We start from the raw sequence: 15,336 nt of genomic DNA, 5'->3' as shown, positions 1-15,336 counted from the left end.
TCGTAGCAGATTTAACCTGACTCCCAGGTGAAGAGGCTCTGGCCACGCCCACAAAAAGTACGTGATGTTTTCAAACAAAATCATGTTTATTGATTTTGTTATGATTCAATTGAATAAATCATTTACCACAACAACAGGAACAGAGAACCATGCCCGTCAGCAGTTAATTTATCATTTTAATTTTTGTTAGCATTTCAATTGAGACAACAAACACCAACCACGTGACGGGTCCTAGCCAATTAGCGAAGAGTATTGCTCAACGGGGAAAAAAACAAGAATTACACGTCTCCGATTGTTTACATTGTACTAATCTGGATTATAAAGATTGTACCAAACATCATTACATATTACACACACACACACACACACACACACACACACACACACACACAAAACTGGACACTTGACACTTGTACTGTAAATATGGGTTGATGCAATACAGCTACATATATCAATATGACTTTCTTGATACTTGCACTATGTACACGTTTGGTCACTTCTCTGACTTTTGTTTTAATTACTTTTTTTGATTTGACATGGCATTTAAATTGTAAAATACAGTCGGATAAACTTCTTCAACGTAACGAGGAATTAAAACAGAACAAATAATCATCAAACGCTCCAATCCACATAATCATAAAGATTACATTAGGTATTTAAACTAACCCCACGGGGGCGCTGTTGCTTACCTTTCAAGCGTTTTTTTCCCAAGCGAAATGTCAACGAAAGGTCGGCGCTAGGACACATCAGGAATATGAACCTTTATGCTGCCTTTACACTCTATTCGTTAAATTCCAGAATCCAGAAACTAAGCACATTTGGTAGAACACATCTAACGTAAATATAATAATTATGTCATTGATTACTCGGATGTGTTTTTCTTCTTATGTTAGCAATAAAATACAATTTTTGGGTAGATAGAAAGTCAAAGAGAGCATTGGGATGACTCAGATTCCCATAGCATCTGAAGGCAACGCGAGCAAACGCGTGGTTCCCCACCCTGGTGCCTTTACGCGTCCAATGTCTGTAGATGCGCCGGACACAATATCCCTTCTCGTAATTTTCATGCATTTATTTTCAAGTATTTTTTCCACTGTCATTCTCAAATTTGTTACCCCTTCACTTAAATTTTAGATCTAACGTGTTCGTTTCAGTTGTTATTTTTATTCATCTAATTATTTTAGATCTTAAAGCATTGTCCGTTTTTTTTTGCGTCTGATGGCGGCGAACCGGGTGGGGCGTCGGGTCAACAAGGTGTGCAACCATCAGTCGCCCAACCGGGCTCGAAGCGGCGGCGGACGCGAGCCGGGGGCTCATAGCCTTCAGCGGCGCCAGGCTCGGGTTACTGTAAAGTACAATCGCAAGGAGCTCCAGAGGAGGCTGGACGTGGAGAAGTGGATCGACTGTGGCCTGGATGAACTCTACAGGGGCCGGGTGAGTGCCGGATTTAACTACGTGATATGCTGTCATGGTCCTGATGAAATGCCGTGGATTCTTAAAAGACAGCCGACGTCTTCGGACAAGTTGTGTCCGTAATTTGTAAAATGGCTTCAAATGACTTCTACTGAGCGTATTTTAATAAGATTCCACCGCATATAGCTATATTTTACGTTTTAAGACTTGCGCTGAATATTCAGGAAGTCTTGTTTTTGAGTTAGTGACGATCCCCACGTGACGTCACTGAAGGAACGCCCCTGACCAAAAAAAAAGACACATTGTAGCAGTCCTTCCATCACATCAATGTATTTTGCTGTACTTGTTTGGTCTGAAAACCTCGTGTTGCACCAAAAAGCCGCCAGAAGAGGGCAACCAAGCTCCATGGAAGGAATTAATCAGCCCGTTTCCACAGGCTGATAAATTCCTCAGAGCTTGGACGCCATTTTTTGCCTCTTTTTGGGTGATACATTTCCCCCCAATGTTGCCTCAAAATGGCACGGAATAAATTCTTTAATCGATTGCAAACACGTATGCTTTCCTCTTCAGAACTATTTGAATCATATTCATAACTAGATGTGTAACAAAAAAGCATATTCTCTGAATCTAAAGCCATTGTTTTGATTCTCCAGCAATGCAAGACGTGTTTTCCTTCTAATTTCGCCATCAACACGGTGTTTTCAGACGGAAAAAAAAAATACCCAAAATGCATTGTGTGTCGCTTTCTCGCCGATCAGGGGCGTTCCCCCTGTGACGTCATTAGGGAATCGTCATCAACTCGAAAACAAGACTTCCTGAATATTCAGCGTGAGTATTAAAACGTAAAATATAGCTATATGCGGTGGAATCTTTGTAAAATACTCTCTGTAGAAGTCATTTGAAGTGATTTTACAAATTATGGACGCAACTTGTCCGCAGGTGTCGGTTGTCCTTAAAAAAAACAAGAAGCTATGTATGTGAATGTTGACTGCACAGATGAAATTGTTTTACTTTGTGTCAGAGTATGAAAATAAATTGTTTGTTCGATTGAAAAAAAAAACAGTCCAATGTAATGAAAGATCTCACGGAGGATTGGAAGACTGCCATGTTCAGGGTGGACACAAAGTGGAGCTGACAGCGCAGACGCAGCTGCAGGCAATGTGTGGGTGTGCGGGTTCATGTGTTATTGTGTAGATATCCAACTACTGTAGTGCTTTTTGACATCACACGGTGGACATTTTGGTCAGATTGATCATGTGAGCGTCCATATCCAAATGGTTGTCTTTGTTCATTTTACACACATACACACACACACACACACACACACACACACACACACACACACACACACACACACACACACACACACACACACACACACACACACACACACACACACACACACACACACACACACACACACGACGTGGTGCATAATGGATGAAGGTAAGGAGCTGGAGGAAGACAATTATTTGCCTCCTGATGTTACCCAGTTAAAGTGTCTGTGTGTGTTTCTGGACTGTCTGTTAGTGTCTATGTGTGTGTGTGTGTGTGCGTGTGTGCGCGTGATAAATAGATAATTACATCTGCCCCGTTTGCTTCATTTCCTGTCAAACGTTGCATCTGGGCACATACACGTAAAACACAGATATATCTGAGAATGTTATGACACTTAGTACACAAACTCCAGATGCTTCATCGAGTGCTGTGTGTATCAAGCACTAGCTTTGGTAGCATACACACACACACACACACACACACACACACACACACACACACACACACACACACACACACACACACACACAAACACACATACACTCACGTTTTTGCAGCATGGTGGGGACTAAGTGTGCAAAGGATTCCCCGTAAGAACCTAATTTCAAATATGAAAAACTATATTTATGAAACTCATAAAAAATGATTTTACACACACTTTTAGTCTCCAACATGTCACTACACACAAATAGACATAAATACCCACAATCCTCACACACATTAATACATACACACAAATGCACAGACACACACACGCAGACTAATCCATCACTGCATACAATATACATACACACACTGGACACACCCTGGTAAAGACATGCTAACGTTAGCCGCAAAGGTGTTGATGTTCCATTGGGAATGTGATTGTGCCAATGATTGTTTTTATCCAACGAGTCGTCGATCAATGACACAACCGGGCACCCAATTGGGGGAAGCCTTCGACACGCAAATAAAGGCCAACTGGAATCGGACAAAGAAGAAGACAGATGCGAACGGCTATTAGCGCTATTGATTTATTAGCTTGACATCTGTCTTCCTGTTTTGTGTGTGTGTGTGTGTGTGTGTGTGTGTGTGTTAGTAATAATATATGGACCATCCTTTGTGGCCCCCCATTCATTTAGAATTAGTATTAGGGTTACTGCTACTACTACTATTACTACTACTACTACTACTACTTACACAAATAGTCTGACTGTTAAACCATTACTGACTCCTAATACTACACTATCACTGGTACTTGTACTACTCCAGAGTGCACTTCCACTGTTCCTCCACACACAATACAATACAATACAATACAATACAATACAATACAATCATCTAATTTGTATAGTGCGTTCACAACAGCAGCAGCTGTAACCAAGCACATAATAGTCAACACAAAACAAAATAATAAACACAACAGGAACATAAAAAGATGGACAGTTGTGCGATCTTAACGACTTTCCCCTATGTTTGCATACAAGACAAACACTTTATTACATGAAGCAGTTCTAGATGAAAAGAGGAGAGGATGAAAGCCTCCTTTTCACCAGTGGATCAGAGACGTCATGATGGAATGTGCACGTCTGTTACAAGCTACTACTACAACAACTGTTAACAGTGGTAATTGTTGACTACTACTAGTACTAGTACTAAAGTACTTCTACAACTACGTGTGATGTTAAAATGTGTACACAAATGCGGGCTGGTGTTTTTGTCTTGTGTTGCAGCTGGTGTGTTTCCTAGAGTGTACCTTCCCCCACACTATACACACTTGTACACACAACTCACAGTCACACACAAAGAAGTCAGCATTAACCTAACGAGGTCAAATGGAGCATCTATTATGGACCAACACACAGATTAGTGTGTGTGTGTGTGTGTGTGTGTGTGTGTGTGTGTGTGTGTGTGTGTGTGTGTGTGTGTGTGTGTGTGTGTGTGTGTGTGTGTGTGTGTGTAAAGCAACACTTGCTGACACCACAAATCAGTCTCTGAACACACGCACACTTCATCAGTTGGCTGTGATGACATCACACTGATGTCTGCAGCAGATAAACAACAGAGCCTCATATAAATACAATACAATACAATACATATTGATTTATATAGCGCTTTAACAACAGTTGAAGCTGTAACAAAGCCCTTAATATGGATAACTTTCATATGTAGTGAATAAAGCAGTCACAAAGTTAGATTTTTAAAAAAGCAGACATTGATTATAATGGGAAAAGTTTTAGTTTTTGACCAAATCGGTTTTAGAACAGGTTTCTGGAACGGATTATGGTCAAAAACCGAGGTTTGATTGTATGTCAATTTTTTGGGGCAAAACAAATAGCTAGGTAGATAGCTGATAGATAGCAACATGAGCCAGCGTTGACTCAACCCGGAATAACTCAAATAGATAGAAAGTGAGCTTGCTAATAGATAACTAATAGATAGCTAGCTAGATAGCTAGTATATAGCACATAGCTAGCTAGTTAGGTAGATAGCAACACGAGCCAGCGTTCACTCAACCCGGAATAACTCAAATAGATAGAAAGTTAGCTAGCTAGCTAATAGATAACTACTAACTAAATAGATAGCTACCAGGATGGAAAATACTACTAAAGCTGCAACAAAGCGCTAACATGGAAAAAAGGAAAACGTTGCCCCCCTCGTGGAAGGGAAAAACATTACCAGAGGTCTGGCCAGCGCTTTATCGGCATCCCTGCAAGAAAAAACAAAACCCGAATACATTTGGGAATGGCGTTCTATGTCATATCTTCAATTCCCGAATAGATTTGTGAATAGCGGCGAATGAGATAACATCAATGTTGGGGAGACCCTGACTTTTGAGGAATCAACAAACATGTCCTGTATATCCCTGCTTTGACACGCACAAACGTCCACCCAGCACACACTCATCTGTCACTCGCGTGTCCTTCGCTACTGACCTTATATGGACAGAGCAGACTGAGAATGTCACAGGAAAGTCGTGGAGCAAAAGGAATGACAAATAAACCCACATTGCACTGGCGTGTGTGAGAAAGGGAAACACAGCATACAGTCAATGAAATCATAAAACGTACCTGCGATCTTCTTTCGTTTGATTCTGTCGCCACCCGCAGGCTCCCTGAGGAAGTGCAGTCGTACATTTGTAATTTTTAGCACGTTCGCCCGTTGGGAGGAAATTACGGTTCACTGAACTTTGCTGTTGTTGTTGATCAGGAGGAGGAAATGCCCGAGGAAGTGAATATCGACGAACTTCTGGATCTAAAGACAGATGCAGAAAGGACACATAGACTCCAGGTGGCGCTCTTCCCTTTCATTGAGTTAATTTCAGATTGAACGAGACATACAGTATATTTACACAAGCAAAATATGTCTCAAAAGTTCATATTGTTAGCTTTTAGCCTAAAAATCGATCACTACTCGTTCTAATATACAATATTTACAAATTCTTACCTCACAAAGTGATAAGAATCAATGCCGTTTTATGTTTTTTGTCTTCACATATGTTCATCTTTGTGTGTGTGTGTGTGTGTGTGTGTGTGTGTGTGTGTGTGTGTGTGTGTGTGTGTGTGTGTGTGTGTGTGTGTGTGTGTGTGTGTGCGTGTGTCCATTCCAGGGGATTCTTCACTCTTGTAACAGCAACACAGAGGTAAACAAAACAGTATTGAGTGATTATTAGCCAACTCTTAGTTAGCTAGCTAGCTAACTTTCTTTCTATTTGAGTTACTTTTGGGTTGAGGGATTATTAGCTAACTCTTAGCTAGCTTTCTATCTATTTGAGTTACTTCCGGGTTGAGTGAACGCTGGCGCGTGTGGCTGCCGCTGCTCACCCACAGAAAAACGTATCCTGTGACTGTAAAGTGACCTTGAGAGCTTTGAGAGGCGCTTAGAAATCAAATGTATCATTATTAATTATTATTATTATTATTATAATTATTATATCTTGCTATCTATTAGCTACCTAGCTAGCTATCTATTAGCTATATATCTATCCATGAGATAGCTAGATAGCTAGCTATTAACTAGCTAGATAGCTGCTAGATAGCTTTCTATCTATTTGTGTTATTCTGGGTTGAGTGAACGCTGGCGTGTGTGGCTGCCACTGCTCACCCACAGAAAAAAACTTATCATGTGACTGTAAAGTGACCTTTAGAGTTTTGAAAGACGCTTATAAATGAAATGTATTATGATTATTATTACTGCAATTTAGTTCAGATGGACTTTTTGGTGATTTATTCTCTAAATCTACAAGAAGGATGTACAGTATGTATTCCTGTATGCAGGAATTCATCAGGGATTTGGTGACTAAACTTCACGGCCTCCAGAAACAGGAGGAGCTACACAACGACGGCATCGACCTACCACAGCTCCACATCTATCCCACCCGTCCCGGATCGGCCGACAGGGAGATGCTGCACTGAGGCAGCGAGCAAGGCAGGAAGAAGACTGGACCACAAAACAATCACACCCAAATCCTGCATCCATCAAGTGTTTTCTTTCTCTAAGATATCTTCCAGAACCAGCAAGAACCTCAAAGCACAACAAAAAGTGGACCATCACAACTTTGATGATGATGATGATGATGATCCCACATTATTTCTTTCGCTTGACAAACAATCTGATGTCTCTTTTTTGACGTGTCATTTCCTGGTTTCCTGGAACCACACGCACGCGTCTGTTTGAAACATCAACATGTGATGTCACCTCACAAACACTCACAAAGCTGCCTGTGTTTGGATATTCCTGTTTTTTATAATATGCCATCACATTTACGCACTGATACACTCTAGGCCTAATTAACTCAGATTAAATATAATACAAACGAATGCCACATAAATACACAATAAATAACATCATAGACACACCACATAATACACGGATACAAAATGCACACATACAGTGATACTCGCTTTACAAACACCTTGGCTTACGAACTTTTCGGTTTACGAACGTTAAATTTATGAAAATTTTACCTTGGCATATGAACTATTTTTCGGGATACATACGGAGCTGCCACAATGTGTGATGTGTCGTTCGCGAACGACCCTGTTCTATCAAGAAAATGGCAGCCGACTTGTTTTGTCCTCTATTCCCCGCCCCCAGACATCGATTAAAGCCATTTGATTGGTCAAAAATGTAGCAGTGAGGGGGTTAAACATTAAAGAGCCAGGCAGACGACAGAGAGTGATAAAATGGATAGAAAACACTGAAATTTGGACTCGTTTCAACTTTGATAGTTCAAAAGCAGAGTGTAGACTGCAAGGTTAAAATATCCCATCAATCAGGGGTTTACAGACAGAGAGAGAGTGAAGCCGTTCTCCACAGACAAAATGGCTGCCGACTTTTTTTTCCTTTATTAAACTACTTCAAAATTACATCGGGATGGCGAGTTTCAGAAGGTCCCGCCCCCTTGTTCGTGACATCACGCCAGGACGTCTTGCCTTGCTCAAGAATCAAAACAATGGCTTCAGATTCGGAGAAGATGCTTTCTTGTTACTCATCCAGTTATGAATATGATTCAAATAGTTCTGAAGAGGAAAGCATACATGTTTGCAATTGATTAAATAATTTATTCCGTGTCATTTTGAGGCATCTGGACAGAAATGTAGCACGCAGTAAATGCAGAAGATGGCACCAAAGCTCCGTTGAAAATGGGCTGATTTATCTGCTGGGAATTTGTGTCAACTAGTATCAAATAGTAGTCTTGGTGCAACACACAACGATTCACCATCGCGTTATTTATGTTTTTTCCTTCTAATTTCACCATCAATCCGAAATTTTCAGACCAAACAAAGTACCCAAAATGCATTTTGTGTTGCTTTCTCGGTCAGGGGCGTTCCCTCCGTGACGTCACGTCAGGTATAGTCACCAACTCGAAAACAAGACTTCCTGAATATTCAGCGCCAGTCTTAAAACTTAAAATATAGCTATATGCGGTGGAATCTTTGTAAAATACTCTCAGTAAAAGTCATTTGAAGTGATTTTACAAATTATGGACACAACTTGTGCGCAGGTGTCGGTTGTCCTTTAAGTTGTGTTAAAAAAATGGACAATTTTATTTTCTTCAAGTTTCGCCTTGTTAATTTAGCTTCATTCATTGTAAAGTGCATCAGTCAAGAAAATAAAAATCGACAAATGGTCTTGTCCCTGTGACGTCACCGTGATGTCACACTGAAGCAGGTCGCACCTGAAACACATAAACACCCAGATTTACACGCTCGTACACATAGTGCGTGTTTTAAAATCCTTTTTTTTTAAAATTTCAAACACCCCATTTGATTTTTATAATGCCTTTGAATACAATAAAGTTCGCCTTTACCTTATTGTCGCCCGCACCGCGTCCCAAGACGACGCCCAGCAGTGTGTTGATGACGTTAGCGGCGCATAGGAGCGCTTGCAGCCCACTGGCGCCCCCTAGTATGCTGAAGAGAACTACATTCCACTGGACGACACCCTTGGGTTCCAAACATACACCCGACCACAGACTTGTGTTGTATAGATAGCCGGCGTCCCTATAGTAACGGTAACGGTCATAAATAAGTACAACACTAGTAACTGTTGTTTTGTTTCTGATACTAGAACAATCACGTGGTAACAAAGATGCATTCTGGGCTGCGCCATTTACATATTTTGACGGCCCCTGGCGCAATTTTGTAATGGCGTAAGTCTATTACGATTAGCGCATATTGCTACATGATCTGCGCCACATGTAACATACTTCTGTGACAAAAGCTAAAGAAAGAAATGAATTAAACAGCGATTTAAAACTGCTCGTTTTCCTTCAGATGTTTTAACTTTCGTCGTCCGCCATCTTGCCTTGCCGATATCGAGCCATAATCATAAACCATAATTCAAAGTCGTGGTAGATGATTCTCGGCTTTTTCTGGCTATCTATCTGCCGAAAAGGCTCATCGAATACAGTGATACCTTGGCTTACGAACTTAATAGGTTCCCAGACAGAGTGTGTAAGGCAAAAAGTGTGTATCCCGAAATTTAATTTCCCATAGGAAACCATTAAAATGAGAATAATCCGTTCCCAGGTCCCCATAAAACATGATTTACTACTTTCTAATTTTCTAAGCCTTAAAACTACGCAAAATATACCTTATTTTATGTATAATAAATGTGCTATGGTATTATAATTAAAGAAATAAACTGTACGGTATAATAAAGTGGTTTTATTTACCTTCGTGATGGTCGTTGATGGCTTGATGGAATGGAGCGGCCGGTTTGATCAGCATTAAACACTCGATGAGGAACGTAGCCTTCTTCTTTCACCATCTTAAGGAATGATCCCTTGTAGGTGCTTTCCCTGTGATAATTTTACCTAGTTCCTCATCAATTGTGTTCTGTTCAGCTGGGTTGACACCTTCTTGCATCAAGTGTACAGATGGCTTGTGCAGGTTGTTTGTGGAGCCTGATTGATGGGATACTTTAACCTTGCAGTCTACACTCTGCCTTTGAACTAGTGTGTGACGTATGCCTAATTGTAGAAGCTCATAGTGTTCAAAGTCCAGCATGGAAGGTTGAATTTTATATATGCAGGAAAATATGTTTCGCCAATTGTTAGGCTGTTTTACTAGTACTACTAGTTTTACTAGTACATGAGGATAAGAAGGATATCACTACAACTAACATTTGTATTCTAAGTAGAAATCCGATTGAAGTATTAGTAGGAATAATACTGATAGTAGATGTGTGTGTACAAATGGTGATTGCGTGTTACCTGTCAGGGGTGGGTTTAAGTGGTACCCCCCAGGCTGATCCACTTGTAGTGTTGTGGAGACAAAGAGGACCTTGGACCAGCCCTGTGATGCTAACCAGACAGCAGAAAGCAGACGACAGCAGACAAACACACGAATACAACGCCTGGCGCAACATCTGCACACAAAATAATAATAAGAATAATAAGAATAATAATACATTTAATTTCTAAGCGCCTTTCAAAACTCTCAAGGACACTTTACAGACACTGGATGTTTTTTTTTTTTGTGAGAGTGAGCAGTGACAGCCATTCGGGCCAGCATTCACTCTACCCAGAAGTAACATTTATAACACATATAAATAAATACATAAAAATATATACATACGTAAAAAGAAATAAATACATAGACAAACACACACACACACACACACACACACACACACACACACACACACACGCACACGCACACACACACACAAATAAGGAAATAAATAAATGAATAAATACATGACTAAATAAATACATACATACATAAAAATAAATAAATGCATAGAAAACAAACACACACTCACATAAAAAAATAAATACACAAATATATAAATAAATGAAAAAACGAATGAGTAAATAGATGAATAAATTGATAAATACATACAAATAAATAAATATATACAAATAAATACATAAAAATAAGTACATAAAATAAATAAATAAACACACATAAATAAATAGATCGATCGCTAAATAAATAAATACATAAATGAAATATGAAATAAGAAACATAAAAGTTGTATTAAGTTCATCCTGTCTACTTAATATCTAGTTTAAAACAGATATTTTTTTCATACAGACAGTGTATTGTGGGTGTTCAAATACCTGACATGTTTTGGCGTATACTTCCGCCTTTGTCAGAAACATGTCAGGTATTTGAAGACCTACAATACACTGTCTGCAAAAACAGACAAAAATCTGACAAAAAAATCTGTTTTAAATTAGGAAACATAAAGTTAGCAGACCATTGTTCTCTGTATCTTCAGTAAAGTTATGTAAAGGTGAGTACAGATGGGTAGAAATACTAGAAATACACAATTGTGATAGCAAATATAAAGCCATAGTAAAAAAAAAATACTCCATTGAATTAACCCAAAAGGGTTTCAACGATTGGGTGCTCAAAATAAATTCATCAAGATATTTTTTTTAAGTCAATGTTTTATCTCTGCCGTAGTTAAGCCTGAAAACATATTTTACGACTACCATGAATAATCCGTACACTGATAAGCATGAGGTGTTACCTGTGCCCTGAAGGCGCAACATCCTGGTGTTTGGCGACTTTGCAAAAATGCCCGAGCCCCAATCACAACCTGAAAATGCAAAAAAAAAAAAACACAAAAAAAAACACACATGTATATGAAATAAACTAAAGCTATGATTAATAAGGATTTTTAAGGAAATAATTGAAAATTATTTGCCATGTTAAACCAGTGCAACCAAATTAAATAAATCAACCAAATGTTAAAAAAAATGCTGAAAAATGAAGAAAAAACATTAAAATAACAAACTGTACCAAACCAAAGAAATTAAGCTATCTGGCTAGCCAGCTGGGTAGTTAGCTATCTAATTGGCTAGCTATCTGGCTATCTAGCTATCTAGATGGCTAGCCAGCTGTTTAGCTAGCTAGCTAGCTGGCTAGCCATCTGGCTAGCTACAAGGATAGCTGGCTGGCTAGCCGGCTCGCGGGCTATCTAGTTTGGTAGCTGGCTATCGAGTTGGCTAGCTGGCTATCTAGCTGGCTGGCAAGCTGGCTATCCAGCTGGCTAGCTAGCTATTTAGCTGGCTAGCAAGCTGGCTGGCTAGATAGCTTAATTTCTTTAGTTTGGTACAGTTTGTTATTTTATTGTTTTTCTTCATTTTAGCTAGCTAGCTATCTAGCTGGCTCGCTATCTAGCTGGCTGGCTAGTTATCTAGCTGGCTAGCCAGCTGGTATGTTATCTATCTGGCTAGCTAGCTGGCTATCTATAGATAGACTAGCTGATAGAATACCAGAATACTAGATAACCAGCTAGCTAGCTAGCTAGCTGGCTAGCTATCTAGCTAGCTGGTTATCTATCAGCTATATAGCTATATAGCTATACATAGCTATATATATATATATAGCTATGGTTATCTATCAGCTATATAGCTAACAACTAGGAAAGAAAACCAATCAAGAATTCATAACTGCAGAATGAAAGCAAAAAATAAAAGCAGAATACGTTGAAAAAAAAAATGTGACCAAATGACGAAAGAAATTCAAAAAGGAAATTCAAATGGTGTTACAGAGTTGTCAAAACATCACAAGACACCCAAAACAAAGTCACACGATAGCAACATGACAAAGAGGTTGTGGTCTCACCAGGAGTCCAGAGCTCCAAAATCCTGTGGCCCAGGAGGCCTCTCTGGTCACGTGACCTTCCAACAGGAAATGGATCTTCAGCTCAGGCAGCAGCAGCAGAATGTTAGTCACAGTGCATACGATCGCCAGGGCAACCAGAGCCACGCCTACGCAGCGTAGACACCTGGATACGCACATCCTGAGATCTGAGCTGCTGAAAAAAGACAAGCAAAGAATCTGGAGTCAGTCCAATTTGGTTTACACCCGCATGCACATGATGAGATGACAAAATCATTGTGTGAAATGAGAAAAGTAACACTAAGATAATGCAGGGAAACCAAAATTTCAATTTTCGGGTGCAGATAGTGCGCCGGCCAGACCTCTGGCAATTTTTTCCCTTCCACAAGGGTGCAGCATTTCCTTTTTTTTTCCATGTTAGCGCTTTGATCCAGCCTCAGCTGTTGTTAAAGCTCTACAATAAACCACTATGTATTGCATTGTATTATGTACAGCCGCCCTCATTTCAAACTTATATAACTCATATAATTTAGGAATTAACTCATTTTTTTCTGATGAAAGAATAATAATAATACATTTCATTTCTAAGCGCCTTTCAAAACTCTCAAGGTCACTTTACAGTCACAGGATAAGCTTTTCTGTGGGTGAGTAGCGGCAGCCACATGCGCCAGCGTTCACTCAACCCGGAAGTAACTCAAATAGATAGAAAGATAGCTAGCTAGCTAATAGATACAGCAATAATAATAATAATAATACATTTTATTTCTAAAAGTTTTTACAGGAAATGTCCCCTATGTGTGAATGTGATTTCAGGCGGTTGCGATTAGCTGGCAACCGGTTCAAGGTGTCCCCACTCGACCGCCCAGAGAATAGGCACCGGCACCGTGACATTTGTGAGGATATGTAAAGTGACCTTGAGAGTTTTGAAAGGCGCTTATAAATGAAATGTATTATTATTATTATTATTATTATTATTATTATTATTATTATTATTATTATTATTATTATTATAAAGTGAATCGGAAAATGGGTTTACTATTTTCTTTATGATGAAATAAATCTGCACTCACCATATGATGGACGTCCACCTCAGAGTGGACCAGAAGAGGAAGCTGAAGAGTATATAGGAGGACACGCGGACACACGTTGCCTTATAAGGATGCAGGAAATGTCCTCTTTCCTTATAAGGAAACAGGAAGTGTCCTGTCGTCAAAAATAACATAAGAGGACACACTTCCATCACACTATATTTCATCCATCAACATATGACAGCAATATATGGAGCAATAATTCCATTAGACTCACTCGCAAGCAAATTCAAACATCATATAAAATAATATAACCTACAAATATTAGCATGAAAAAATATCAACTACAGTGATACCTTGGCTTATGAACTTAATTGGTTCCCAGACAGAGTGTGTAAGGTGAAAAGTGTGTATCCCAGAAAATAATTTCCCATAGGAAACCATTAAAATGAGAATAATCCGTTCCCAGGTGCCCATGAAACCTAATTTTCTACTTTTCTAAGCCTTAAAACGACACAAAATATACCTTATGTTATGTATAATAAATGTGCTATGGTATTATAATTAAAGAAATAAACTATACTGTTTACTATAAAATTAGCAATAGGAAAAATGTAAAAACAATCTGATAACATTTGATGCATTTGATTCACCAATAAAATTAAAATTACAGTGAGTAACACGACAAACTACCAAGCAACAATATAATAAAAAAAAACTGTTGCTGATGCCTGTGCTAAAAATAACGAACAAGTAAGAAAATAAACACTTCTCGTTTTTTCTATTTTTGGTTCTTCTTAAAACGTGTCGTCTGAGTTTGAGTCCCAACATTGCAGCAATGGCCCATAAAAATATTATGCCACAAATTTGACACTTTACTTACTGACAGCATCCACGGATGTGGTTCTTTAGCTCTTAATGTCAAATGCAGTCAGTTATTTTGAATAAGCGGACAATGTCCTTCACACAGAAGAAATGGTTTGGAGAACTCTGGATTTATCTCTTCCGAATAAAGACAAAGTCGTTTCTTCAGACACAATTATCTTCTTAAATTAAAAATAAGTGTCCCCTAAAACACTGGTTGACTTATGGAAAAAAAAAATAATAATAATAATAATAGTCTATTAGCTGGCTAGCTACTCAGTGTATTACCTAACTGACTATCTAGCTGGCTGGGTATTAGCTATATCGCTATCTAGGCTATCTAGCTAGCTATCTGTCGGCTATCTATTAGCTAGCTAGCGTTGTATCTATTTACTTCCGGGTTGAGTAAACGCTGGCGTGAGTGGCTGCCGCTGCTCATCCACGGAAAACTTATCCTGTGACTGTAAAGTGACCTTGAGAGTTTTGAAAGGTGCTTAGAAAGGAAATGTATGATTATAAAATAATAATGCCAATAAATTCTGCAAATATATATCCATGCTGGAACAGATACACTTTTTTTAGTTTCTTTAATTCTAAACGATACCAAACCAGTGTCATTCAAAACGTTTATTTAATATTTGAAATGTAAACTTAAATATGAGCATACATTTTGTAAAAAATATATCGAT

The 15,336-nt window shown here is 39.0% G+C and overlaps 2 protein-coding genes across 4 annotated transcripts; one reads left to right on the top strand and one right to left on the bottom strand.

Annotated features, from left to right (window-relative positions):
- The first annotated feature begins 88 nt into the window (after positions 1–88).
- Positions 89–8,877, top strand: LOC148888691 (protein phosphatase 1 regulatory subunit 14A-like). The gene is made up of 4 exons (XM_089013422.1): positions 89–1,434; positions 5,881–5,961; positions 6,281–6,313; positions 6,948–8,877. The coding sequence occupies exons 1-4, from the start codon at positions 1,219–1,221 to the stop codon at positions 7,083–7,085; spliced, it is 468 nt and encodes a 155-aa protein (XP_088869548.1). The 5' UTR covers positions 89–1,218; the 3' UTR covers positions 7,086–8,877.
- On the bottom strand, positions 8,723–14,083 carry LOC148888690 (transmembrane 4 L6 family member 1). 3 transcript variants are annotated; one of them, XM_089013420.1, is made up of 6 exons: positions 13,826–14,083; positions 12,759–12,951; positions 11,659–11,727; positions 10,391–10,545; positions 8,984–9,176; positions 8,723–8,851 (listed from the first exon to the last, which is right to left on the bottom strand). In XM_089013420.1, exons 1-6 carry the CDS (start codon positions 14,008–14,010, stop codon positions 8,831–8,833), a joined length of 816 nt encoding a protein of 271 aa, XP_088869546.1. In that variant the 5' UTR covers positions 14,011–14,083; the 3' UTR covers positions 8,723–8,830. The 3 variants fall into 3 exon arrangements, with proteins under 3 accessions (XP_088869546.1, XP_088869544.1, XP_088869545.1); XM_089013418.1 differs by lacking the exon at positions 8,723–8,851 and having other exon boundaries at positions 8,925–9,176; XM_089013419.1 differs by lacking the exon at positions 8,723–8,851 and having other exon boundaries at positions 8,925–9,176; positions 12,759–12,948.
- Between the last annotated feature and the right edge of the window lie 1,253 nt (positions 14,084–15,336).

The sequence above is a fragment of the Hippocampus bargibanti genome, linkage group LG14 (genome assembly GCF_051943395.1).
Source record: "Hippocampus bargibanti isolate YZ-2025 linkage group LG14, ASM5194339v1, whole genome shotgun sequence".
NCBI lineage: Eukaryota > Metazoa > Chordata > Actinopteri > Syngnathiformes > Syngnathidae > Hippocampus > Hippocampus bargibanti.
Note: the sequence above shows the minus strand (reverse complement) of the source record. Positions and strands in the feature narration are given on the sequence as shown.

Coding starts and splice junctions, on each gene's coding strand:
- LOC148888690 (XM_089013418.1), bottom strand. CDS start 14,010: ATGAAATATAGTGTGATGGAAGTGTGTCCTCTTATGTTATTTTTGACG. Junction 10,546..11,658: donor GTTGCGCCTTCAGGGCACAG/GTAACACCTCAT, acceptor TTTTGTGTGCAG/ATGTTGCGCCAGGCGTTGTA. Junction 9,177..10,390: donor CTTAAACCCACCCCTGACAG/GTAACACGCAAT, acceptor CCGTTACTATAG/GGACGCCGGCTATCTATACA.
- LOC148888691 (XM_089013422.1), top strand. CDS start 1,219: ATGGCGGCGAACCGGGTGGGGCGTCGGGTCAACAAGGTGTGCAACCAT. Junction 5,962..6,280: donor AAAGGACACATAGACTCCAG/GTGGCGCTCTTC, acceptor TGTCCATTCCAG/GGGATTCTTCACTCTTGTAA. Junction 6,314..6,947: donor CTTGTAACAGCAACACAGAG/GTAAACAAAACA, acceptor TCCTGTATGCAG/GAATTCATCAGGGATTTGGT.